At 36.2% G+C, this 26651-nt stretch overlaps 1 protein-coding gene across 1 annotated transcript in view; it reads right to left on the bottom strand.

Moving 5' to 3' along the window:
- LOC306873915 (potassium voltage-gated channel subfamily KQT member 5-like) overlaps positions 1-26651 on the bottom strand; it is a 116742-nt gene that overhangs the window by 25027 nt on the left and 65064 nt on the right. The window contains exons 2-3 of the mRNA XM_079423474.1: positions 5018-5108; positions 1694-1820 (exon numbers count right to left, since the gene is read on the bottom strand). Coding sequence (XP_079279600.1) covers positions 1694-1820; positions 5018-5108 — 218 coding nt within the window. The remainder of the gene's footprint in view (positions 1-1693; positions 1821-5017; positions 5109-26651) is intronic.

The raw sequence follows: 26651 nt of genomic DNA, 5'->3' as shown, positions 1-26651 counted from the left end.
TCTGTTTTTAAATAGATTATGATTTTAATTAACTGTAATCCCTAGTGTGCATGAAACTGCACCAATTTCATAATGGTCCTGTACGGCTGAACAGCTGCAACGAAGATGCACAATGGTGAGCTACGTAAAAATGTTGTTTAAAAAATAGCTATGCTTTAATGCACAACCTTGTACAGTAATTGAGTCATCAGTGTCCCTAAAGGTTGGAATCAAGACCTTTGCTAGTGCCTGGGTTTGTGTTCACGATATACTAACAAAGGCGGAATAGGGATCAGATCGAGGCATGGCTTAATAGAATCTCAAAGGACATATGGTCTGCAAACATAGACATATTATTTCCATTATTAATGACGTTCATTATCCCTATTTAGATCGATAAGGTCAGGGAGAAAAAAAACACACAACAAGCACCTACACACACTTAAACAAAGTAAGACATTATTAATGGCACAGCCAGTATTAATGAGCTCACACAGTGTAACAGCATTAGACAGGTTGAGGGGTCACTGAATGAGAGCTGTTTGCTGAAGTGGATTTGGTAGTTTTTGGCAGCCACAACTGGAGGATGCTGGGTAAAAGGTTTGGGCTAAATGGGTAAGTGCAGTAAGGTTATTTTACAGGCATAATACGCTTCCTTAATGGTGATCTACAGTTATGAGGCTGTTGCCTTGGTTACATAGGAATAAACATAATTTTTGTCATCATGGAAGGATGAAAGCTGACTAGAGCAATATGTTAGTATTAATAGCTGCCAATGCATATGAATAGCATGACTGTGTGAACTGGGACTGGGAATATTCACCTACTGTAGCATAGATCAGATATGTGTACTGGACCGTCCAAAGTTAGCGGTAAGAAGTTTTTGAAATAAATCTTTATGTTAACCAAGTCTGTATTTATTTGATCAAATATACATTAAAATTGTGCATTACCATTTTAAACAACTGATTTCTATGTGTACATATTTTAAAATGAAAAGCTGAATTTTCAGCAGCTATTATTCCAGTCCACAGTGTCACATGATCCTTCATATATCATCCTAATATGCTGATTTGCTGCTAAAGAAACATTTTTTGTAACATTATAAATGCCTTTACTGTCCATGTTTATCAATTTAATGCTTCTTTTCTGAATAAAAGTATGTGCCTTAGAAATACCACTAACTGAATACTGTAGGGTCACCAAATATTTGCTTTTATATGAACTCTCAGTCCATAATCAGTGATGATGTGGGTGTTTGTTTCTTTAACAGGTGTTTTTGCAGGTAACCACGGTCGGAAATGAACACTCTGCAACAATCAAATGCAATTAAATCAGCTTTGGTGAGCAAATAAAATTAAATCATGTAGTACAGAAAACCTTGTGACTCCAGAACATATTTCCTCCAACTTTGGAATGTTCCTTGCAGAGCAAGGCACAAAGAAGAAAAAAATGAGGAATAAATTCCCAATATGACTTCACATTTTTGTCACAAATGCAATTTCTTTCAAAACTCATCGACTGCTGTGAGTGAAATGCTGGTCTGTGCTGTTTATGACAAAAAGTGCATATATATATATTTTAAATAATGATATTTACAGTTTCATGGAGCTAAGAAATGTTGATCAAATCTCTTAACTAGGTTTGAATAGGTTAAATAACAGTTGATTCTCATTTCATGGAGAGAATCTTTGCACATTGATTGAAGGCTCACCTATAACACAGAACGGCTTCCTTGCGAAGCGAAGTCGTCCCTGCCATCCTCTGTACCGGCAACAACAACCAGCAGACCAGATTCGAATGATGTACTCAAGCCCAAACACCACAATCATCACAAACTCCTACAAAGACAAAGAAAAACATTTGAAGTTTATTTGTGTGGGATTGCACTTGTATCATCTGTGGTTGTGAAAATGTTAACCAACTACATTACAGCTACATTACACATCACTGCTGGAATTACAGTGAGATAAGTACCGTACATTGCGCACAACAGCACTTTTTAATAAAGAAACACAGATGGAGGTGTCCTTGCCTGTCAGATATAATCTGTGGGTCAGCTATTTCTTGACACAAGTGGAAAATAACCTGATTATGGATCCATTAGTGAGCTCTGTTTTAGTCATATACTATATATTTAGTGCTACTTCGAATCCTTAGTTTGTCAGCTTACACAACTAAACTACAGTGCAGTCTAAGGCCCGGTTTCACTTATCTTAAGCCAGGACTAGGCCTTGGTTAAATCTAGATATTTAAGCAACTTTTACACAGATTCCTTAGAAGAAATCATTAAGGTGTGCATCTTGACACAGAACAATGACATATTTTAAGATATGTCAGAGGAAGATATTTTCAGTTGAGACGGCTCAAACATGCATTTTAGTCTGGAACTAGCTTAAGCCTTGTCTGTGAAACCGGGGGTATATGTTTTAAAAAAAATATTTACTTAGAGCATAATTTATCCGACCAAAAAACTGTAATTTAAATAAATAAACAGTGTAAAAAACATGAACAGCAACATTCACTGTATATATCTTATTATTTAGAAAATTATTGATTTTTAAATTAACAGCATTGGAAGAAAAATATCAGTAGAAAAACAGAAATTTTCTGTCAGGACATTGTTTTCAAATATATTTTTTATATATTTTAGAATATACAAAAAATAGCCAAAAATATTTTTGCTAAAATGTGTTATATAAATAACATAAATATATATTTTTGAAAATATATTTTAAATGTTTATAAATATATATTTTTTAAAGCATTGAAAAAATGTTGACATCTTTATATTTCAGTCCAAGAAAATGCATTTTCTTGCCCCAAAATACATTTTGAAATATATTTTGGTATATGAAGGTTGAAACTAAATGTACTTCCTGTTTCAAAAATATATTTGATTCATTGAGCTTCACTGTTCGCAACATATATTTAGCATATATGTCAAATATATTATAGCCACATAAAATATAGATTTTTGCCAGATGGGCTTTACAGATATTTCCTTTAACCCTAAAACACAAAGCAATGCAATACATACTACAAAATACATGTATACCTCAATACAGAAAATCAATGCAGAAAATTCCATATTAATGCTGCACATTGTACAATTCAGGTGGTTGTGTTTGATTAATACTTCATTTTGCCCTCTATAAAGCATTTTGCCTATTATAAAGCATATACAAACACATACAAACATGTGCAAACACAATAATGCACACATACAGCAGCAGATGTTGACTGGTAACCTTATATGGAGTTATATGGAAAAAGCCATTTTTAAAAGACCTCTATTTTTTTTACTTACATCCTGTATTTGCATTATCAATTTAAGGGGCAGCATTATCAATTTAAGGGGCAGCAGTATGACTAAATAAAAGATATTCCATTATGATCGTATAAGTACTGCCTACAGATCATGAACATCATACAGATCATGTTTGGTGTCAGCTGAGTCAATAAAACAAATCAGGTCAATTTGTATGGCCATCATTACCAGTACACAAACCAGCAGGCTTCCAGGAACAGAAAACCAGCATAACATGAGCCTTTGATCCAGTGTTCATACCTCTCACCTATAGCTGGCTTTTGTCAGGGCTTTGCAATCAAATAACTATTGACAATATTCCATCATGCTGCATTAAAGGGATCAAGTAAACCACAAGGTCTAAAAGTGGAGCATATTTGCTTGCATTTATATTGTGATTTACTGATTTGGTTAGCTTGACATGTGTTGTACAGTACTATTAAAATTTCAGACAGATAGCAGCTGAATTTGTTGCAGAGCAGAGGCAATTTACTTTAGAGAAGTAGAGAATATTGCCTATATCTCCTGTGCCAGGATCTGACTTTTTATTTTACTTTTAATAACAGTAACAGTGAAAATCATAAACGTAGAAGTAGGGATGTAACGATTACCGGTTTGACGATAAATCATGATAAAATTCCCCACGGTTAGTATTACCGTTTCATATTTTAATTATCATTAAAACCGTATTCGATTACCACGATTTGAACAACTCACGATAAATAAATACTGTCCGGCATAAAGCAGAGTGTTAACAGTGTCACGAGCGCACAGCAGCAGAGTTTCATTCTGAGAGAAAACGGCGGAAAAGATGGGAGGTTTTAAAAGAGTGCTGAGGGAATTATACAAATGAATATATCAGTGAATTAATTATATGAATGTACCTCTGAAGGATCTGACTGTCTTCAGAAACGATTCGATGGCATTTTGATTCATCTTAGCTCCATATAAGACCTAAAGGAAGTGTTCTTAAACACAATACTGCTTTGTTCGCGGACTTCAAGGGAATCAGCTGTAATTCAGCTTTTCCGTATAAAGCGCCACCTGCTGTCAGAGACTGGATTTACAGACACTTATTTACATTCAGCCTGTGTGCAGATTCTGTCTGGCCAAAAAACTGACCAAATTTGCATGCCCTGCTGTAAATTTTAACCGGTTGATGAAAAACAAGCTTATGTGGATTCTACACATTTAAACAATTCAGTTTACCTTTATATGAAACTTTTTCAAAGCTTTATTTGAACATTTACATTATTTATTTGAACATGCTATTAAACTGGTGTCAGTCAAGTTGTCATTTAAAATCCAGACCTCATTGGTAATGTTATTGTTTTAGTGATTATGCAAACAAAAAGTCATTTTATTTGCTGTTTGTTGATTTTTAAGTATAAAATTTGGTGAAGTGATTTATGTATCGGTACTTTTTGAACATCTCCAGCACATTTTAACAATACCGTGATAATACTGATAACCGTGATAATTTTGGTCACTATAATCGTGATGAGAAATTTTCATACCGTTACATCCCTACGTAGAAGCATATACTAGGTAACATTAATTAATAAATGCAGGATGTAGCATTACATAACGTTTAAGACATACAACTAGCTACAGTATTAGAGTACAGTTAACACAGAGTTCATGTGATGTTTTTCTTTAAACTTCTTAGCATGTTCCCATGCTTTATCCTGTTTGGATTTTGTTTTGACACTGTAGTTCAGCTCTTACCAAGATCAGGAGACTATGAGAGGCCATTTCCTGGTGATCTGGAATGGTTGAGAAGACAGACAGCACCAAGCAGCCAAACACCAGGACAAACCTGTCAAAAAAAACAAAATTTATTTATTAAAAGATTTTGTCACACATGCAATAAATAATAATAATAATAAAAAAGAAAAAAAAAGAAAAGAAAAATGCTTGTATTTACGGTTCAACGTCATTTCAACTGATGTTAATAGAATAAGGCACTGATTTAAAAAAAACTTTCCTTCAAATATTTCAAACTCTAAGTACCATAATGTTAATTTCTCATCAACAATATGAAGTATGGCATAAGGGAAACTGCTGTTCAGAGAACAACTGTGTCTGGAGATTTGCATTATTGACCCCTTCAAATAAGGGGTGGGGGACATCTGCATTTGATCATTGGACTTCTGCGTCAGCCGCCTGATCTCTCTCTCCCTCTCTTCCATTTGCTTTATCCCTCTTGCTCCATCTAGTCTGGTTCCCACTGTTTCTTTTTCTCAACTACTTTGTCCATTTCCCTGGAAAATCTCATGCCTCCATTCTTCTCTTTCCCTCTTTGTGCCTTGCTGCTATATTCTCCCTTATTTTGTAGAAAGGTGAAGAGACACTGAGGACATTTCTGAACAAAAATAAAAGAAAACAATAATTAAAAAAACACTTATATAAACCTAAATACCTATAGTAGAAGTGTTAGTGAGACAAATCATTCAAACTTTGGTAAAACCCATCTTCTAAAGCCAAGTAACATTACACTGCTGAACTCTAAGCTTCACAGCCCAAAGGCCCATGAAACACATTCCTATGACCTAATGCAAGTGGACAGAACTGAATAGATCAGAGAAAATACAACTTTGACTGACCCTTTGACTTGATGAACAGTCTTTGCTGCAATGTGCTGTTATCAAAGAGCTATGCACCCAAGAGCATTGATGCAACAATCATTATTTTTACAAATATGTATATATGCCCTCTTTCCCTGTTTTCTATAAAAATAGCTCTATTTTGCTAAATTATCATTACAGCTAATTAAGCACCATCTTCATCCAAATTTTTTACTAAATTTCCCAGTGTATGACTGAAAATTGGAGCTCTTGTGACCCCTTTCAACTGGCGCCATGTGATTGAGCTGGACTCTGTCTAAACTGACCCGAGTAAACTAGAAGAGGCTGTAATTTAAAACTGTATGAGAAGGGGCTTATAAGAGGTTAAAGGCTTCATCCAGCGTTGGTGCATCGTTTGTGTGAAAGCAGTGGGCGTGATGGGGCGCCTCACCCTTTGACCTGCCCTCCACTCGGAAACAGCGGCCGAGCTCCTCTACAGAGAACACAGGGCAGAGGGCAGGGGCAGTGTTTTCCATAGGCTGTCATATGGCAATGTCATTGCTGAATGTCTGCATTTGCTCATAATTCGAGTCATTTCCGAACAATGTAACTACAAAATATTGCATGTGCTGTAATTTGGCCGTATAGGCATGAGGCTGGAGGTAATCACAGACATGCTTAAAGACATCACATTTACAAGTGTGATATTGCTTTTAAACCAGTGTTGCTGTTGTTAACTAAAACAGTATTAAAATTAAATAGAAATGTTGCCTTGAGCGCAGTGTGCAGACATATAGCGCTTTTGCACTGCGGGAGTTCCTAAGTTCAAATCCTGGCTCGTGGACCTTTCTTGATCCTGCCCCCTCTCTTTCCAACATCGCTTCCTATAACTACACTGTCCAATTCAAATAGAGGCAAAAAAGAGAAATTAAGTAGAAATAAAATAAAATATAAATATCAGATGAAAAACTTTAATGAAAATCAGAAATGTTGCCTTGGCATCTAACTGAAATAAAATAAGTTTAAGTGAAAGCATTAAAATATTAAGTATTTAAATATAAAGCTAAATATATATATATTTTTAAATTATAAAAATGTCAAAAGCACAAAATTACTAAAACATAAAATAAATGAAAATTGAAAATCAAAAAATAAAAGCCAATTAAAAATATTAATCAATGCTATGAAACTATAACATAACACTAATTTGCACAATAAAATGTAAGTAATTTTCCTTATTGTTCAATAAACTGCCTCCATTTGAGAAACAATATTGGCATGAGCTTTGTCTGTTTTTACCCTAGTTTCTAATTTCACAGCAACAGTAAGGTGTTTGTCTGGAACTCACCAACACAGAAGCAGAGTGATACATGCATTAAAAAGTCCCAGTGCTGTTCAACTCGACCAATCAGAATCAAGTACAGCAACTAACTCTCGTATAATTCCCAATAAAACCTTGAGAGTGGAAACTAAATAAATAAATGAAAAAAAATTGCAAAGTGACATCTGCAACAACCACCTATACTGGATGGATGGTCGAAATGAAGTAGCGGAAAAAGTAGACTGCAATAGACGGTACAATTATCTGTCAAGCAGCCAGTGCCTTTCTGTTCTTTAGGGCTGTAGTATTTAAAGAGAGCTCTTCTACTCTCCTGCCTCTTGTCAGCTCACTCAGACAGGACTATTTCAGTGCAGCACCCAGGGCTAAAACCCTCTTTTTTTCCAGAGGAAAAAGGAAAAAGAATAAGTGCATGGAACTGAAGTAGCTCCCCTCATCAATCATCTGTTAGCCCTAGCTAATTACACAACCCTGCTCTCCTACCTTGTTCTTTTGTACCTGCGTGTCATTTCCTGCCCTGGTGGGTGGCAGTTGGTGTCTGTGGAGTGTCACGGCCTTTGATGTTGAAAGAGAGGATCTCAACATTCAGACCACAGTAAACACACACACTGGCTCTCTGAAGTGGCACTTAATAGGCATCGTTTTGCATAATCAAATTGATTTGTTTTGAAGGTGAGAGCCAGGTACGAGTGACTAATGAACCAAATCTCCCTCTCTCAAAAAGATATGTATCACGCCATATCATTAGTTCTTATTTGATGTTCAAAACAGCAGATGGAAGACTTAAATTATATTTCTCCCAATCCCTGTCACTATAATTTATATCACTAAACATAGTATTATACATAGTTAATAATCAAGTCCCCTATGAATGATCATGTCTATGCAAATAGCAATGTAGTAGTGAACTCACAACAAGGTGCTGTAAAAAGTGTCTACATGTCTTACAATCACATAGAATTACATGCAAAGTAGGGGGAAAGAGAGACAAATCTGGTGTGTGTGCATAAAAGCTTTTTTCTTCACTGATGTGCTGTCTAGTGGTCGCTCTAAGCGCATGTGTGAGCCTCAGAAACAGAAAAGACCCAGCAATCCTGCAAACACTACTGCTGTGTGAGCTGTCCGTGGTCCTGCATGCAATTATAAAAGCTGCACAGAAGGTCTGTAACGAATCTTGACGCACATATAATGATCACCAAAATCCTCTCAAAGCTGTACTGGTCTAACTAAAGTTAAAGAGCTGACATCTGTACTTAACTGACCCATATCAGTAAAACAAAGCATGTATGACTCTCACCTCAACAAGAGTAACCTTATAACCTTAGGTTGTTGCCACCAAACAACAAAATCTCTGACTTACTTGAATATAAAACAAAATATGTTTTGATCATATCTTCTCAACCAAGGGTCTGGGGCCCATTAGGGGTCCCAGCAAACTTCTAAACAAGGCCCTTAAGATGATTTAAAATGATTTAGAATAAGACAAAACACGCACAGCCTGAATACCTCAATACAATATATGGAAGACCTAAATACAAAATATGAGAATCCTATTTGTGAATTGTAAGTGACTTGTAGATCCATGAGCATTTGTTTAATGAATAAACGTTTTTATACTTTTCTAGTTAAAAATATTTGAACGATATATTTTCTGCTACATATTTAAAATATTTGAACCTTTATGTTTTCTAGCTCAATTTTTATCAGGTAGAAAACGTACATAACATGTTTTTAAAAAGCTGTATCCTTAATTTTTATCCAGTCAAGAGTCATGTAAATTGAGTGGCTAAACAGCGGGATCACTGAAAATCATTCCACTCTTAAAAATTCTGGAATCCTGAATTTATAGTTATTTTAATTTTAATTCATTGCAATTATTTAAATTACTTATCTATGGGCATGTTGATTTAAATGCTGACTGTAAATATACAAGTGTGACCTACAAGACCTTCAAGGAACAAAATCTCCCAACTTGTCCAAATGTAATACAACTTATGTTTAGACGCAAGCTAATGAGTAACCTTACAAGCAGTGCTACCCAAACAAAAACTCTCCAGACTTGACCAATGGAAAAAGCAATTTAGAAGCTTGCATGGTGTCTCTGTTTCAGAGACAGAAGGACTGTCCTAACATAAACAAGATAAAGAGTGAGTGCGTATGGGGAGGGACTGTATATCATGCTTTTCAAAAACACAAATATACAGCAATGCCAGCTGTCCATTAAAGCAAGTGCAGCATCTGTTTGTACAATAATGACATTATTCTACACCACAAGGCTTAATTTCCAAGCAACAAAACAAACAATCACCACATAACCCATCAATTAGTCGTTATACAGTCTCTCTTTAGATTAATATGCCTACTATTTGCTTTTCAACCATGTCTTTACTTCAGTCTCTGTCTGAACTATGTTAGCAGTAACAGGCTGTCGTCAGCCCGTCTCATCATGTGAAGCACACTGCTGCAGTGTCATTGGCTCCATGTCAGCGTTACAGCTACTGCTGTGCTGATGGTTTTCTCCTACTGAGAGAACAGTTATCTCTTCTCTCTTAATATTCTTTATGAAGAAAGTTAGGTAACACTTTGGAATAAGGTTCCATTTATTAACATTAGTTAATGTATTAACTAACATGAACAAACAATGAACAATGCATTTATTACACTATATTAATGTTAGTTAATAAAAATACAGTTGTTCATTGTTTACTCATGTTAGTTCACACTACATTAACTAATGTTAACAAACACAACTTGTGAATTTAATAATGCATCAGTAAATGCTGAAATTAACATTAACTAAGATTAATAAATGCTGTAGAAGTATTGTTCATTCTTAGTTCATGTTTACTAATGTTGTTAACTAATGTTAATAAATGTTACCGAAAGTTATTTCCAAACTGATGTTTTGTCACATTTGAAGACAATGCCATCAGGGATAGGAATCAATGCAGGGAATGTTTGATCCTGCATCCAGCCCAATCAGGACTTAATCCCACAAGAAATATGCTCATAGCATTCATTTGTCAGTATTGCATAACCAGAAGTTCATCCTCCTAGAAAAGAATAAATTAGACATCCTTACAGCTCAAATAATGAATGGGGTTTTACTGAATAATTCATGCAAGTGCTTAAACAAAAATACAGTATACAGTAGCTTCACATTTATGCTGTTAAATCCTCCTGAATCCTGGCACGGTTGCCAGTGTAAGAGCCTTACTGTAACTGTGAAAAGTTGTGGCAGTCAGCATTATGAAACAAATTCTGTCAATAGAGCTTAACTGTAATTGACCCACATGGAAATAAAATGTTGATATATAATTTTCCAATTTTACTATAAATTGTATGTTAATATATACTTTTGTAATAAATGTCTATCTTTTATATTTACTTATAATTATATATATCAAATAATATTTAAATGTATTGACAGGCATTTGACATGTGTTTTACTTCATATGACAATAGATTTCATTCATGGAAATGTAATATGTGTATGGGCGAAACCAAAGCCAAAGCATTAACATTTTGCCTGTTTGGTCTTTCTTCTCTTAACTCTGAGACAATATCTGCACTGTAAACATTTTTTTGTTGTTGTAATTTTTACAGAAAAAGACTGTAAAAATGCTGCAGTAAAAGCCTGCTAATTGGTTTAACAAAAACTTTCCTTACATATACGGTAATACAATTACATATACAGTAATGTACATTAACCCCTTAACTGTCACTCACAGTTTTGAACATAGAGATTATAGAGCACTATTCAAACTTAAATGTTTATAATTCATGAACGAAAACATTTTGTAACATGATTTTTATGTACCATTTCCATGGTAATGCAATGTCTGATTTTAAAATGGGTTTCAAAGGATGGATTTTGAGATTTTAAGTTTTCAACTATATAATTTCTTATGATTTCTAAAGCGTGATAGGGAAAAAGGCAACTAGGAAAAATGTCAGAACTCCTGTTGATGTAGATTTTTCAGGTGCACTCTTGTCATAAATTAATCTATTAATTTGCCTACATAATTTTTTAACAAAAAAGGTGGAAAAATATCTATTTAGGAGTCTTAGACCTTTCCAATGATATATCGTTTGTATAGTTTGATTAGATTAGGATTTAATTGTAAAATAGTGAAGTAAATTTAGGTGTCCCGCTGAGGGGACGGGTGAACAGGTTAAGGTGTTTTGTGTTGAATGTTATATTATTTAGTTAATGTTTATCACATTTTTTTTGATACCATGTGTGTTACCCGGTTGGTATTTTGTGTGTATGACCCTGTGCACAGAATATACGAGCACTGGCCACATTTTATGGACAGACCACTTACAGTTTCATTATAAATTTGCTCGCCACCAGTAGTACTAAGTGCATGGTTATAATGCAAATGACAGAAAGTGAGAAAGTCAAAGACTGTTACTAAAACCAGCACTGATAACCTTCCACTGTCTTGTACAGTCTCCCATGAGAGACTGCTGGCGGGATGTCTGGGCTTTCTGCGTCAACTGATGTGTGAAAAAAGCGAAGGGATAAAAGAGTTGCCTACCCTTTGATGACAACAACTCCAGACAAAATTGCTTTTTAGCATACAGCACTAGCCTAAGTAACTTACAGTAAACTGCGCATGTAAATGCACTTGCACCATAATAGAAGGATGGTTTAGCAAGTCTGCATTTACAGATTTTAGTGTTTAGCGGCACACTGAGATAAGCTGTGCCAAAGGCTAATCTTCACAGTATCAAAGCACTATACTTTATCTTAGCACACCGACTCTAAGCGACTGTTGGGTTTACCAGGCAGATGCTTGCAGTGAACAGAAGAGATTTGTATCAGTGTACACAGTTTTGGTCAGTGTGGTTGGAAGGCAACATCTGATATGCTGCTATGCAAGAAATTATAAACGTCCACATGACTTTTGCTCTTATTAGTAGTCTGGAGGTGTCGATGCTATAGTTGCTAAAAGTCAAAGCCAATCTAAAGATTTTGGGTAGTTGGAGTTTCAAACATATTTTAGAAACATTGTTTTCATCTGTCATGCATAATCTAGCAATGAGACACATTTTTCTGCATGACTTTGTTATGTCTGGAATGATTTGAAACTCTGGTAGTGTGTGTGTGTTCCTCAATCGTTTAAGTATGAAGCCCAGTTTTTCTCTATAACCATTTACAAAGTCAGCAAGTGTATGATGCCAAGTAATTTAAAATCTGTTCAGATAATAGTCAGGTAGTGTATTTCAGCCTTTACTCAATGCTAGTGTGCTTACAAATGCTTGTGCGTGTAAATGATTTTGATAATTTAATATTAAAATATGTCACAGAGCCAGCCTGCATGCTTAATTGTGAAAACTATGACAGATGTGTGTTATACAAATAAATACGTACTTTATTAATCCCATGACGACAATTGCAGATTTATGGGATGGCTTATATAAAACTCAACTCTTGCCTGGCTTCAGGGTCAAAGTCCTGAAGGGAATGCAGCTGTAGAGTTAGAGTTTAATCCAAACTAATGATGAACGCTGAGCAAAATGTAGTTCATGAACTGTGCTTAATGCAACACCACCTGAAATGTGCCTCTAAAGTGGAGGAAATTAACTGAAAGGAAGTTCATGTAGAAAGTTATGCATAGTTGCACACACTGCTTAAAAATGCGTAAAAATGCAACTTTTTTTTAAACCCAGGCTCTTTGGAAAAAATGTGCCTGTGGTGATATGTCTGCAAAATGATTGTTCTTGCACATTTAGCAGCAGTTGGAAAATGAAATGTCCAATAAGTAACAGTAAAATCTTATGCTCTATAGCCTTTAAAAATTGTACCAGGCAGCTACTCTTAATTCTACCCTAAATCTAAAGTGTTAATTAAAGCAAATTCCTGAAGCAACCATGCCATTTTATGTTGCTTCTAAGTCGTTGAGCTCTTTTATTGTGACTCGTGTTTAAACACTTCACGTTGCAAGTGCAGTGCTGTACCAGGTGAGCTACTGAGCAAGTTTACAACATATAGAGCTGATTTTGTGATGCAGATGTAAAGCTGTATTAGTGTACAAATCATGCACTATGATAAAATTTTTTTGAGGCCATAACTTAGTATTGTGCAAGGCACCGCATGAAAATAAGTCTTTATTAATGTATTATGAACTTCCCCAATCATAATTTTTTGACAAGGAACAAAGGTTGTTAGTGTTTTACTGCCACTAGTGTTCATTTCAGCTGGAAAATGCAGTGAAATTTATGAATATGTAGGTATAGGCATTTTTTTGCATTAAGCCTAGTTTTTTTGCATCTTTTTTGAAGATTCAGTCTTTATTCATTGTAATTGCATGAATAGTGACAGTACATGCTTCTAGAGGTCTCCTCCACAGAAGAGCAAAACATGACAGAATATTAATTTGTGGGTGAACTGTTCCTTTCATAAACCACCATCCAGTTTAAATGTGCCTGTCAAGGTTAAGATTTTAACTCATTGAAAATGAAGTGCAGCAAAGAGGAAGTTTTTCACAGCTGCAAGAGCATTTCCAAAATGTTCAAAAATTGTATATAAAAAGCTCATACATCAGATTCAAACATAAAACCCCCTCCTGCTGCCTGGCTTCTCTTTCATCTTAATATAAAGTGTTTTTCTGTGATTTCTGTGAAACTGTGATTGTTTAGCCATGTTGAGAGAACAGCAGCCCCTGCAGATTCTGTGCCTGAAATAAAGCCCTGGCATAGTAATTGAGGAACTGCAGGGGTCCAGATGCTGAGAAGGCTAGAGGATTACAGCAGTGCTTCTTGCACTTCTAACCCAGCTGCTTCAGAATTTAACAACTCAATCTGTACAAACTGGTTAGTATGTGCTAAAATCTTCAAAACAGTTTAAGGAGGTTTATGTTTCCAAATGACTGAATGCCATACAGGAAATAATTATGTCACAGCAGAGTCCCTTTAAACATTAAAATCTTTTATTTTATTCGTTCACATTAAATTCCCAGCATTGCATCACCTAACTAGCATTACCCCATCAACATCCCACGATCTTTCCTTGTATCCCTCCAGCATGATACCTCTGACAAACCACAATTAAAGAATAACAGATGGATTGCATACATCAACTGTCTAATGATATTTAGCAAGGCAGAACACTTGGAGTGAGAGGAACAGCTGGGCACACTAAATAACATTATAATCCTACTAAGTGTGTAGAATAACTTCTGTAAATGCTCTGTCATGACAGTTTACTCAAAGACCACTGAGAGCAAAGTAATCTGGTTTGCAAAAATAAACATGAGACAAGTATGTTTAATTTTTTTTTTTAAACATACAAGATCACATCTGTGTGTATGATAAAACTGCTGAAAATGTGATATGAAATGATACAATTATGCCATATTAAACACATTTTATAAGCAGCACATCTTCTTTAATAGCTTTGAAAAGTGATGCTCGTTCTTGCCCTTTTGGCTAACGAACACATACAACCAGACTCACAGATAAAACTGAGTTGCAATTTACTATATAAGGATCTTGGATATTGCTGATATACGAGCCAATATATGAGGTCGCACAATAGTCTATTATTACTTTTAATGTTTGATGAACTGTTTCAAGAAAATCAATACGTAATATAAATGTCCCACATCCATCAAACACTTTTAAACACTAAACTGAATTCAGCCTTAATTGCAATAGAATGATTTTAGAAGGTTATTGATAAAATCCCCTTCCCCAATTTCACACTTAATTATATAAGATAGGTAGGGTGGGCTTATTATGTGTCAATAAGTTATGAAAAAATGCCATAGTCACAACATTGCCTAGACTTATCATGATTGCTTATTGTTCAAACCTAAAACAAAATCTATCTATCTATCTATCTATCTATCTATCTATCTATCTATCTATCTATCTATCTATCTATCTATCTATCTATCTATCTATCTATCTATCTATCTATCTATCACTAAATCAATATATTATAATTATCTGTAGATTGCAGACTGCAGTGACGGCTGCTTAAAATTGAGCTTTGCATCACATGAATAAATTACATTTTAAAGTGTTACAATAGAAAACAGTTATTTTAAATTGTTATAATATTTTACAATATTACAGTTTTTACTGTATTTTTAAACAAATAAATGCAGCCTTGGTGGGCAGAATAGACTATCAAAAACATTTAAGAAATCTTACACACCACAAACTTTTGAATGGTAGTGTATATAGGCTACATACACCGATACTGTATGTACAGTATATATATACTCTATATATATATATATATATATATATAGAGAGAGAGAGAGAGAGAGAGAGAGAGAGAGCACAAATTCTGAGTATGGGTCACCATACTTGGCCACACACCACCCTTTCCCTTTACAGTACACAGGCTATAGCACTCTACGGGCCTCATTTATAAAATGTTGGCAAGAAACCATCCTACACTGTCAAGCAGTTTCAATAACTGCTGGGTCTGATGGCAGCTGCATCCAACGTGATACCTCTTGGCCTACTGTACATGAGACCACTACAGTGGTGGCTCTGAACCAAGGGGTTCTGCCCAAGAGGAAAGCTGCTTAAACATGTGGAGACATCCTTGGTTCCTGTCTCAGGGTCCGGTGCTGGGAGCTCCTTGTCGCCACGTAACGCTAGCGACGGACGCATCCCTCACCGGTTGAGGAGCGGTCATGAGTGGCCACTCGGCCCGTGGTCTGTGGAGCGGCCGCCATCTGACGTGGCATATCAACTGCCTGGAGATGCTGGCCGTGTTTCGAGCACTGAAACACTTTCTCCCAGACCTAAGAGATCACCATGTGTTGGTGCGCACCGAAAACACAGCGGTGGTAAAACCACCAGGGAGGTCTGCGTTCGCGCCCCTTGTACAAGCTGGTGCACCAGATCCTTGTGTGGTCCCAGGACAGACTCCTCTCGCTGAGAGCCGTCTACATTCCTGGGTATCTCAATTTGGGAGCAGACATCCTGTCGAGGCAGGGGCCGAGGCCCGGGGAATGGATGCTTCACCCCGAGGTGGTGAAGCAGATATGGAGAGTGTTTGGCCAGGTTCAGGTGGACCTCTTTGCGACTCAGGAGACATCGCATTGTCCCCTCTGGTTCTCTCTGACTCCTCTAGCTCCACTGGGGCTGGATGCTATGGTACAGACTTGGCCGAGGCTTCGTCTGTATGCCTTTCTGGCGCCTTTCTCTCCTCGACGGCTCTCCATGGGAGATTTCCATCAGGAGGGATCTCCTCTCACAGGCGGGGGGCACCATCTTTCACCCCCGCCCAGAGCTGTGGAAGCTGTGGTTATGGCCTCTGAGGGGGCACAGGTCATAGCTTCCGGTCTCTCAACCGAGGTTGTTGAGACCGTCCTCCAATCCAGAGCTCCCTCTACGAGGAAACTGTACGCCCTAGAGTGGAAACTTTTCACTTCATGGTGCGGAGACCGCCAGCTCGACCCAGTCAACTGCCCGATTGGTACAGTTCTGGAGTTCTTGCAGGCTTGTTTCTCCGCAGGGTTAACCCACTTCACCCTGAAGGTCTACATGGTGGCTTTATCAGCCAGACCCTGGTTACACGTTTCCTCCGTGGTGCGCTGAGGCTGAGGCCTCCAGTACAATCCTGTGTCCCCACGTGGGACCTGGCTGTGGTGTTAGAAGCTCTCTGTAGGGCTCCATTCCAGCCTATTGAGGAGATCTCTTATCGCCATCTCCCTATCAAGACTACCTTTCTTCTGGCGATATTTTCTCTCAAGAGAATTGGAGATTTACAGGCCCTCTCTGTGGCCCCTTCCTATTTCGACTTTGCGCCCGGTCTGGTCAAAGCCTTCCTCTACCCTCGAGCGGGGTATGTTCCTAAGGTCCCCTCCTCTATACCACGGCCTGTCATGCTGCAGGCCTTCTGTCCTCCTCCTTTCAGGGAGCCCGACCAGCAGAAGCTTAATTGTATGTGTCCAGTGCGATCACTGGACACATACGTCCACAGAGCTGCCCTATGGAGACGGACGGACCAACTGCTGGTATGCTATGGTCCCCCTAAGAGGGGTCTGCCTGCTTCTAAGCAGTCCCTTAGTCGGTGGATTGTGGAAGCCATTTGCATCTCCCCTCGCCTCTGGGGGTCAAGGCTCACTCTACCCGAAGTGTGGTAGCCTCCAAGGCCTTCTTGGCAGGTGTTCTTATGCAGGACATCTGCAACGCTGCGGGATGGTCCACGCCCCTAACCTTCGTCAGGTTCTATGGCCTAGATATGCGAGCCATCCCTGGCTCTTCTGTTCTCTTGCCCTAGCTGTGCTCCATCCACACTAGGCAGGCATTTGACAGTCTGGCGGCGTGGGCACGTTCCAGGTTACGCATGTAACCATGGTTCTCAGAAGGGAACAAGACGCTGCATCTCGGAGCCATATTTCCATGCATCCCTGTGAGCGGTTGCTTCATTGAAGTTGGCGCCGGTTCCGCCGCACGTGCTTTTAAGCTTCCTGGTCGATAAATTAGGTCCAACATGTTTAATTTTATGTATATAAATTAATTAAATTGTAGGAAATTGGTTTAAATGTTAGTATGAGATATTAAGCAAATACATATGCTCACGCAGACTTGAAACTCTGAAAAAATACTGGATTGGATTCTATAGCCATCTGGCAGTAAAGGCACAGAATCTACGCCCAGACACTTAGTGCAAACTGTGTTAAGTCTGTCACCCCACTTTAAATGGCAACCATTCATCAGACCTGTTTATATGTGAACCTAAATCTCATCCGATTGATCGCGGCCTTCTCTTTCTGCCTCTCCACAAACGGGTATTAATGACAGAGGGTCACACGGTAATGAGACACCCAGACACCTTCTTCTACTCTCATAATGATGTCGGTTCCTCTCTCAGGGGATGGGGTCTGTGTTGTTCTCTCTGCAGGCTTGTATCCAGGGAAAGACATTTTTACGGGCCGCACAGCCTTAGTGAAAGACGATAATGGCTTTTAAAATTCCTGACATTTACCACAGTTGTCAATTATAAATCTTTTATCTGGTTCAGTGACATAATGAAAAATGAAAAAAAGAAAACACATTTTAAAAATTTAGTTTGGACATGTAGGAAGTTCTTAGAAATGTACCTTTTGTATTTATTTACACGTTGAATACATGTGAATGTACAAATGTGATTTATTTATAAAACCTTTTTCTAAAAAAAAATAATAATTATTATATTATTATTACTATATTACTATTATTAATCATTATATATATATATATATATATATATATATATATATATATATATATATATATTTATTTATTCATTATTTGTTTTACACAAATTATTAAATTGTCCCAAATGATCAATTTATAATTATCATTACATTTTGAGTTTTAAATGATGAGTCATTTCTGCTTTTGCAATAGCCTGCATGTTTGGAAATAAATAAAATAATAATAATAATTTCATTTGGCAGACAAACTTTTTTCAAATATTATTAAACTGTGAAGCAATTATTTAAAAAAAATATATATTAGCCTATGCTAAACTACTTAACAATGTTGTCTTGAATTGGAGTTATATATTGTCATGTCATTGATCCACCTATGAAGTTAACACACTCTCTCATGCTTGACACTTTTTTAAGGAAATTGAAATAGCTTTTAGTGGTTTAAAATCAATTTTTAAAGCTGATACCATACCACAACGCAATACAATACAATATACAAGCAATAAACTTTAAATTTGCATTATTGATGAACATTGCCACTGGTCAGCTGGATAGTGTAAAAAAAAGAAAAAGGTATTTTTGTAACTATGACAGGGTGTCCAGAGCTCAAGGACTGAAGGAGTTTGTTTATTAGATTGTGAATATACTAGGTTTAAGATGGAGATGATATTCCTGTACGTCATGCAGATATGGATAGGGAGTTAAATTTCCTGTAAGGCATGCAGGGTCATCAAGGAGGTCTGCAACTTTACTTAGTCAGTCTATCACTACATGTCTGAAATGCAAATCTGTTTGTGTTTATCTTTGTGCACGTGTGTCAGTGTGAGTTATGAAACCATGACCTGCGTGGGATCAGGATTCCAGTGAGATTTTGTATATATACACATGTATGTGTAGAATTAGCCCACAAGTGCACGCTTCCATCTCTGTTATAGCTGTTCTATGCATTTCAAGCTCTTAACCCTGAGAAAGCCACCTGGGTGCTTGTTTAGAATAATGTTCAGTTACAATATTTGAATCAAACCAATGCCAAATGAGAGTGGAATCAATCCAGAAATGGAAAGTGCCTGCAGCAACAATCTCTCTGAGAACAGAGGCAACACTGCAACAAAGCACAGATCAGATTCAAATAGAAAATGTTTTAGCTGTAATGCCCTTGTATAATGTATTGTTATTGTGCTGCTCTCTGCCAATCAGCTTCTATTCTATTCTATTCTATTCTATTCTATTCTATTCTATTCTAATAGATGTCGTATGTCATGAATATGTTTTGTATTTTTGCAAAAGTATTTTTTATGAACTTACAGCTGGCCTCGACTTACATTATAGGATTAGAACTCTTAAAACCTTAAAATCTATCTGTATCTTTTTTCTTGTCTAAATCTTGATGATGATGAAGAACGTGTCTGATGGCATAGCTTCATATCGAACTCACTCTGTCATGAATTAATCAAAGACAGAGATTCTGAAATGGCTTCTCAGTTAAACAGAGCTCTTTCATTCTGGCTCAGCTACTGTATCTCAGAAGATCAGAAGCAGTGTGGACTTTAATGCCGCCATAGACAAACTGATTGAGGACCTTTAATGGAAGTCCTGAGCAAACATTTTTAATGTTCTTTTCTCTCCAGGACCAGCTGTATATGTGGTTCGAAATGTGATAAAAAAATTCATATTTTTGGAAATGCTTTTAGACATAACAATATACAGTATATATTAGGGATGTAATGGTACACAAATATGATGGTTCGTTACGTACCTCGGTTTTAAATGATGATAACATCACTGTTCGGCATGATTTAGGTACAGCAGGGAGAAAAACTAAACTTTTTTTTTTTGTTTTTTTTAATAAACAGTGGTTTACTGAACAAGTTGCTCTTTCTTTAAATACATTCATTTATAGTTAAAATTTTCTTAGTGATAAAAATCTACCTCAGCTTATGCTTTAAACTATAGGGGGCCCTTTTACATTATAAAGTAACAATTAGGCCTAACAACTTAACCCAAACTTAAATTTAATTACTATTCACTTTTAAATAGATGATCAACACTCAATTTAACAAACAAAATTGTATGCAAACATGTAAATTGCACGTAATGCAGTTTTTAAATTAACTTGTAAATAATACAATTTAGGCTATTTGTTAAAATATATTCAATTACACACTGGCTGTCATAACATGTTTCTTTACAGATTAATTTAAACATACATTAAATTATTAAGACTAACAGGTTTAGTAAAATATAATGAGTATATGATGTAATATTTCAGAAATGCTCCTCTCTAGACTTCATTTCTCTAGTGAACTAACGAGCTGTGGACACTGATGACTTGCTGAGGTAAATGAAATGCTACATGACATTTTATTTCCACGCTGCTTTTGTTGACGTCTTTCCCGCGGTTGAAATTGTTTTTTTTTTATTTTATTTGGGTGTTTTTTGTGTTTGTGGACAAAATTAGTAAATGTAAAGCCTTTATTCCCTCTGAAGTTAGTACTATTAGCAACTTGTGCAAATAAATTAGATATATAAACTGTTTGACCATGCAGAACAAATTCAACACTTGCTAAATGGCAGTGTGGAAAGTCAGTCTGGATTTGAGAAACAAATAAGAAATGAAAGCAATGTGAACAAAGATATGATCAGCATTCAGTTTACTGTATGTATAGGGATGTCAATCATCCATTTTGTTTTTCTCATCCTCTGAATGATCAGTGTAGTACTTCACTCTCTGAATGCTGATGATCTGATTTCTGCACTAAACAAACCACTGAAGTGTTTGAACTGGGAGACTGAACATTCCTATTCATACTTATCTGCTTTTGCTCCAAGATATGTTTATTTAGCAAGAGTAAACACAATTTTATAAATCACATGCACATACACACACTTAAGTAGAGCAGTCAGCAGTTCTCAGGGGAGCAAGCTGGAGCATAGCCAGATGCGTTAAGTCAGTAAACACAAAGAAATGAAATATAGAGTGAACTATAATATACAGGGCTCTAGACTCATTCTTCCCACTGGTCGCTCTTTTGCAACTAACTTTCTCAGTTGGTCGCATGAGCATATAATCTGGTCACACTTTATTATTATTATTTGCTACAACATTTGATTAATCAATGCATGCTGATGAACTTTTAGCATAGTTTATAGTTATATGGTAACGAAAGTGTTCAACATCCAACCCGTTCTTTTTCATCTGTATTATTTGTGATTTAAATTTTGTGAACTGGAATTCCTTTTTTCGTGCGCGTTCACTTTCACTTTCAAATTCGCGATCTGTCACGTTTTAGATAATTGTCTGTTTTGCTTATATCTATACACCTTTTAAAACTAAAACAAAAGATGGATTCATTGTTATTCTTAATTAAAAAGCACGTGAGGTAAACAGCAAAGATAACAAGCTTTTCAAAAAGAAAAGTAAAACTAAACTGGCAGTCTCTGACAGGACTTGAATGCTTTTTTGTTTTTTTTCCCACAAGAATACCAACATGTTCACCTTCTCTGGTTTAAGAAGCAGTCTTTTACTTCAGTTTGAAAACCAAATCCTCCGCTGCGCGCACCGGATCAGTGAAATCTGACTCCTGCTACAATGTGCCACGGCTCTGCAGCGCGCTGTATGAAGCAGACGCTTTGGAGCATCTTAGACCATGCACTCGCACAAATGCGACCACGTCAAATTTTTACTCGCACATTCTGAAAAAAAAATTGGTCGCAGTCTAGAGCCCTGATATAGGTGAGACACCTAATTCACAACAGAAAAATAATGCATTATGGCATCAAATAAGATCAAAGATCAAATAATTGAGCACAAATATTCATACCATATATAATTCATATTTTTATGTACGTTAATAATATCTATATGACGATTTTTCTATGGTATTATATGTAGCATATAGGTCAACAATATATATATATGTGCAATTTTACTAAAACATAGTGATGTTACGTTCGTGAACGAATCGTTCTCATTCACTGAAATCCCTCCCTCCACAGCTGCGCGGCGCTATATTAGCTCTGTGGACTGTTCCATCCTGTCAAAGAATGACTAAACATCAAGCCAATAGCCTTCGAGTATGAGATGTGACGGAGCATGTGATTTGTTGAATGTAGTGAACGAATACGCCCTTCACTGACCGATTTGCTTTTGAGTCTGACTCTGAACGAGAGATCTCGTTCGTGAACTAAATGACCTGATACATGTCGTTCGTGAACGAAAATAACCAGTTGTTGAACGATAATGATGGCGAACAGAGCTCAACTCGTGTAGTTTGGCATATTTTCAGCAAAGAAATAAATTTACACTTTACCATTGTAATGAAAACGGACTTGCTAGGTGTTTTAGACGTTTTGTGGTGTATTTTGCACTTTGAACAATTATCTCAAGATTTCTCTCATTCAGTACTCTGTGCAGTAGTCAAGTAAATTGTTAAAAGTGCAAAATATACCACAAAACACAGTAACGTTAATGGGTCAGTTTTCATTACAATGGTAAAGTGTACATTTATTTATTTGCTGTAAATATGCCAAACTACACGCGCCGAGCTCTGTTCGCCATGATTATCATGGTTCGTTCACGAACGATTGGATCTACTGAACGAGCATGCCCATCACTGACCGAGTCGCTGTTTTGAGTCTGAACGAGAGAGAGATCTCATTCGTGAACAAATGTGGTCGGTCATTTGAGTCAGTGGATGCAAAGCGCAGTTATATGTACTGTGCACAGTTCATATTTAACTTGCAGAACATAACTCCACGATACGTTGAACATAATAACCAGATTTAAGAATGTGCAAGTCTGCCCAAACAATTAAAATGTTAATGCTTGTGCTTTGGTCATCTGGCCACGTATTTAGACTTATTTAATTTATTTAATGGGTAGATTAGGCACACATTTTAATGAAGCCAAATCAGTTTTTTTTTAGCAAGTATACGCTCGTTGACTTTTACATAACACAAGACACTCATATTTATGTAATATGAAGAAATGGTCACTGAACGAATCAGTGAACGAATCTGAACGAATCATTTTGGTGAACGAACTCAAAATGAACAAATCTCTTGAAAGAATCAAAGTTTCCATCACTACTAAAACAACATACAATATATACAAAATAATCAGTATATTTATATATGCTTTGTAATAATTCCTTATATTTACTTGTAATATCAACATGTATTGACAGGTTTTAGACTGGACATACATGTACATGACACAAATACACACACACACACACACACACATATATATATATATGTATTACAGATACATAAACATAAAAAAATGCATGGGCTAGATATATATGTTAATATATGTAACTGTTCCATTTCTAATAGGTTTCATAAATGTTTTTACTTCATATGACAATATGTTTCATATATGGATATATATTTTTATGTGATATTATAAAATCTCAAATTGTGTTAATATACTTCACAGACCTTTATAGCCATTTAGTTTTGATAATTTTGACTCCCAAAATGCATTTAGCACAATTTTGTAAGTGTGTTTGTGCCATTATCTAGTTTGCATAATTAATTTAGTGAATCAGGTGCTAAAACAACACAAGCAGAGGGGGCAAATACATGGCACAGTTTATTCCAAGTCAAATTTTCACTCTTAACACTTTTTGTAGTATTCTATACTGCTGAAAGTATTTTGTCTAAAAGTCTTCAATAAATATGTGCATTTCCCAAAATAGATCCTCATCAATGCTATAATAGACCTCCTCAGTCCAAAGATATTTAGCCTGGCATGACAGCATGAGATGATGGATGGTCTGTTGGGCTATGATAAATTAACTATACAGACCCTCTGAGGATTCACAGAAAAGGCAGTAGCTACTTTCTGTGTGAGTCATACACACTCATCCAGTACAGTTGCTTATGGACTCTCATCTATTTTATGATTGATCATGGCAGCAGACAGCAAATGACGCCAGATTAAGGATCAATAAAGCTCCTGACATTGATCAATCATGAGATTTCACAGCATCTTTTAATCTCCCTGGTTGCCAAAAACCGGCTAAACATTGTGATGGAGACACATAATAATAAACATGAGAATGAATGAATTGTGAAAGGTTATTTATAATTAGAAGGCTCCCATAATGAACAGATCCTTCAGATAGCCTGTCTTGTTGCAATTTGTGAATGTTCCATTTGACGACAATGCTTAACAAGGAAACATATCTAAGGCAAGAATAAATTGAATCACATATTTGTCATACAAACAACATTCTTTTAGCTGGCCTTCCTGAAAAAACAAGTTTAATGTATGTAATGTCACATCAGTTGAGTTTGTGAGTTTGACACGTTCAAAGCTAATAAATGGTACAATCAGCACATCATTGAGAGCGTTGCAGTTTTAAACATTATAATTTAAATATTTCAGCAATGATTCATTTTAACAATATAAGAGATAATTAAATAATAAGAGAAAAGAAATTAGCAGCACAATAAACATAAAAATGAGCTCATTTGCCATTAACTCAAAGGAGATGAGCTAAAGGAAGTAAAGGATATTGTCTAGAGCCAGTCTTGCACTGATATGAAATTACTTATAAAAAACAAAAACAAATATGAGAAACACTGAAACAGCTAGGGATGCACCGATACCACTTTTTCTAGTACTCGCCCGATACCGATACTTACATTTTTGGTACTTGCCGATACCGAGTACCGATACCGATATTTTTATTGTATTTTTACATTTTTTAAATATTGGGTAAAGAAAACAAATGAGTATGTAAAATGTTAGTTGATTAACTTCATTTATCAAATAGATACTGTCAAACCAAAATTTATTCAGACACCTTCAACATTTCTCACATTTTATTCGCTATAGTTTAGAAAATGCTAATAAAATATTAGAAGAACTCCAAGTTAAACTGTGTCAGAACAAATTTAGCTTGATAATACCTTTCTTTCTATCAATCAAAATTATTCAGACAGCTGTTGGTATGACAATATTTACACAACTATCAATACTTTGTCGGGCCACCCTTAGCCTTAATGGCAGCCTGTAGTCTCCTGGGCATGCTGTCAACCAGGTTCATGAAAGCCTGAATTTCAATTTTTCCATTACTTGATCTGAATAATTTTTGGTCTCACTTTTGTATCAATTTTACTGGTAGTCCACTGTATGAAGAATTTTTGGGTATAATTTTTCACAGTTTACTTTATTTTGCTATCCTCAGTTACTTAAATTAACTATAGTGTCCTGCACCCACTAGTAAAAAAAAATAAAAAATTATATCTGGTCTCTGAATAATTTTTGGCTTGACTGTATATCCTTCGGTTATTTTTCACACTTAATTATGCCCATTACAATGTAATTTACAATTTTTTGTTACTTTCACTGTTAATTTTTTATTTATTTATTTGCTCTATGGTGCATCATCTTAAATAGCATTAGAGCTGCTCCATTGCAGCGGCTCAGTGCTGTAACCACGCTTTTTGCTGTAATTATGCAGGGAACCACTCGTTATAAATCAATCATTTTCAGATATAGAATTTGTTTTTTTTTTCATCTGAAACATTTAGATTTCAAAGCCATATAATTGCAGAAACACGCATGAAGCAAGGAAAACACGCACAGCGCGCACTTATGTGTACCGGAGCAGATGAAAGGGACAAGTACAGAACAGCCTAGCGCATTTCACACAGGCTGATAGTTTCACTTGTGTTTCACTCGTGTTCAATGCTTAAGGTTAAAAATAAATTATGTTTAAAGTGAATGAATGCCCCTATATGTTGTCATATATTTACGATTAAGTTTTAATACAAATGATGCGTGCTGAGCGAACATCAATAAAGATCACACGCCACAGAAGTGCGCGCGCGCTCTCTCTATCTCTCTCTCCCTACTGTTAAGTAACTTGTGCATTGTTTTACTTACTCGTTTTTGACATTTCCGACCGAAGTACACACTTTCCAGTGATATCTGTGAGAAAGGGATATTCACTCAACAAGCTCGCGCATCTGCGCCGCTGCGCGCTGGATCCACTCAGCGTGTTTTGCTTATCAGCTTGCTCACATCAGCTATACAGGCATTAATACTGAATGTTTAACATTATATTCATTGCATGTACATGTTTAGACATCCTTAATCTCTAATAACTACATTCTGCTGTCTGTTTTTCTGTTGTTGGTGTTTCTTAGTCTGAATATGGCACTGATCACATGCGTGGTATCGGCGTTTAGTATCGGGGCATTTTAACGAATACGAGTACATGAGCTCAGTATCGACCCGATACCCGATACCAGTATCGGTATCGGTGCAT

Source organism: Barbus barbus, assembly GCF_936440315.1.
Source record: "Barbus barbus genome assembly, chromosome: 8".
NCBI classification, from domain to species: Eukaryota; Metazoa; Chordata; class Actinopteri; order Cypriniformes; family Cyprinidae; genus Barbus; species Barbus barbus.
This window is presented reverse-complemented; position numbering and strand designations above follow the sequence as displayed.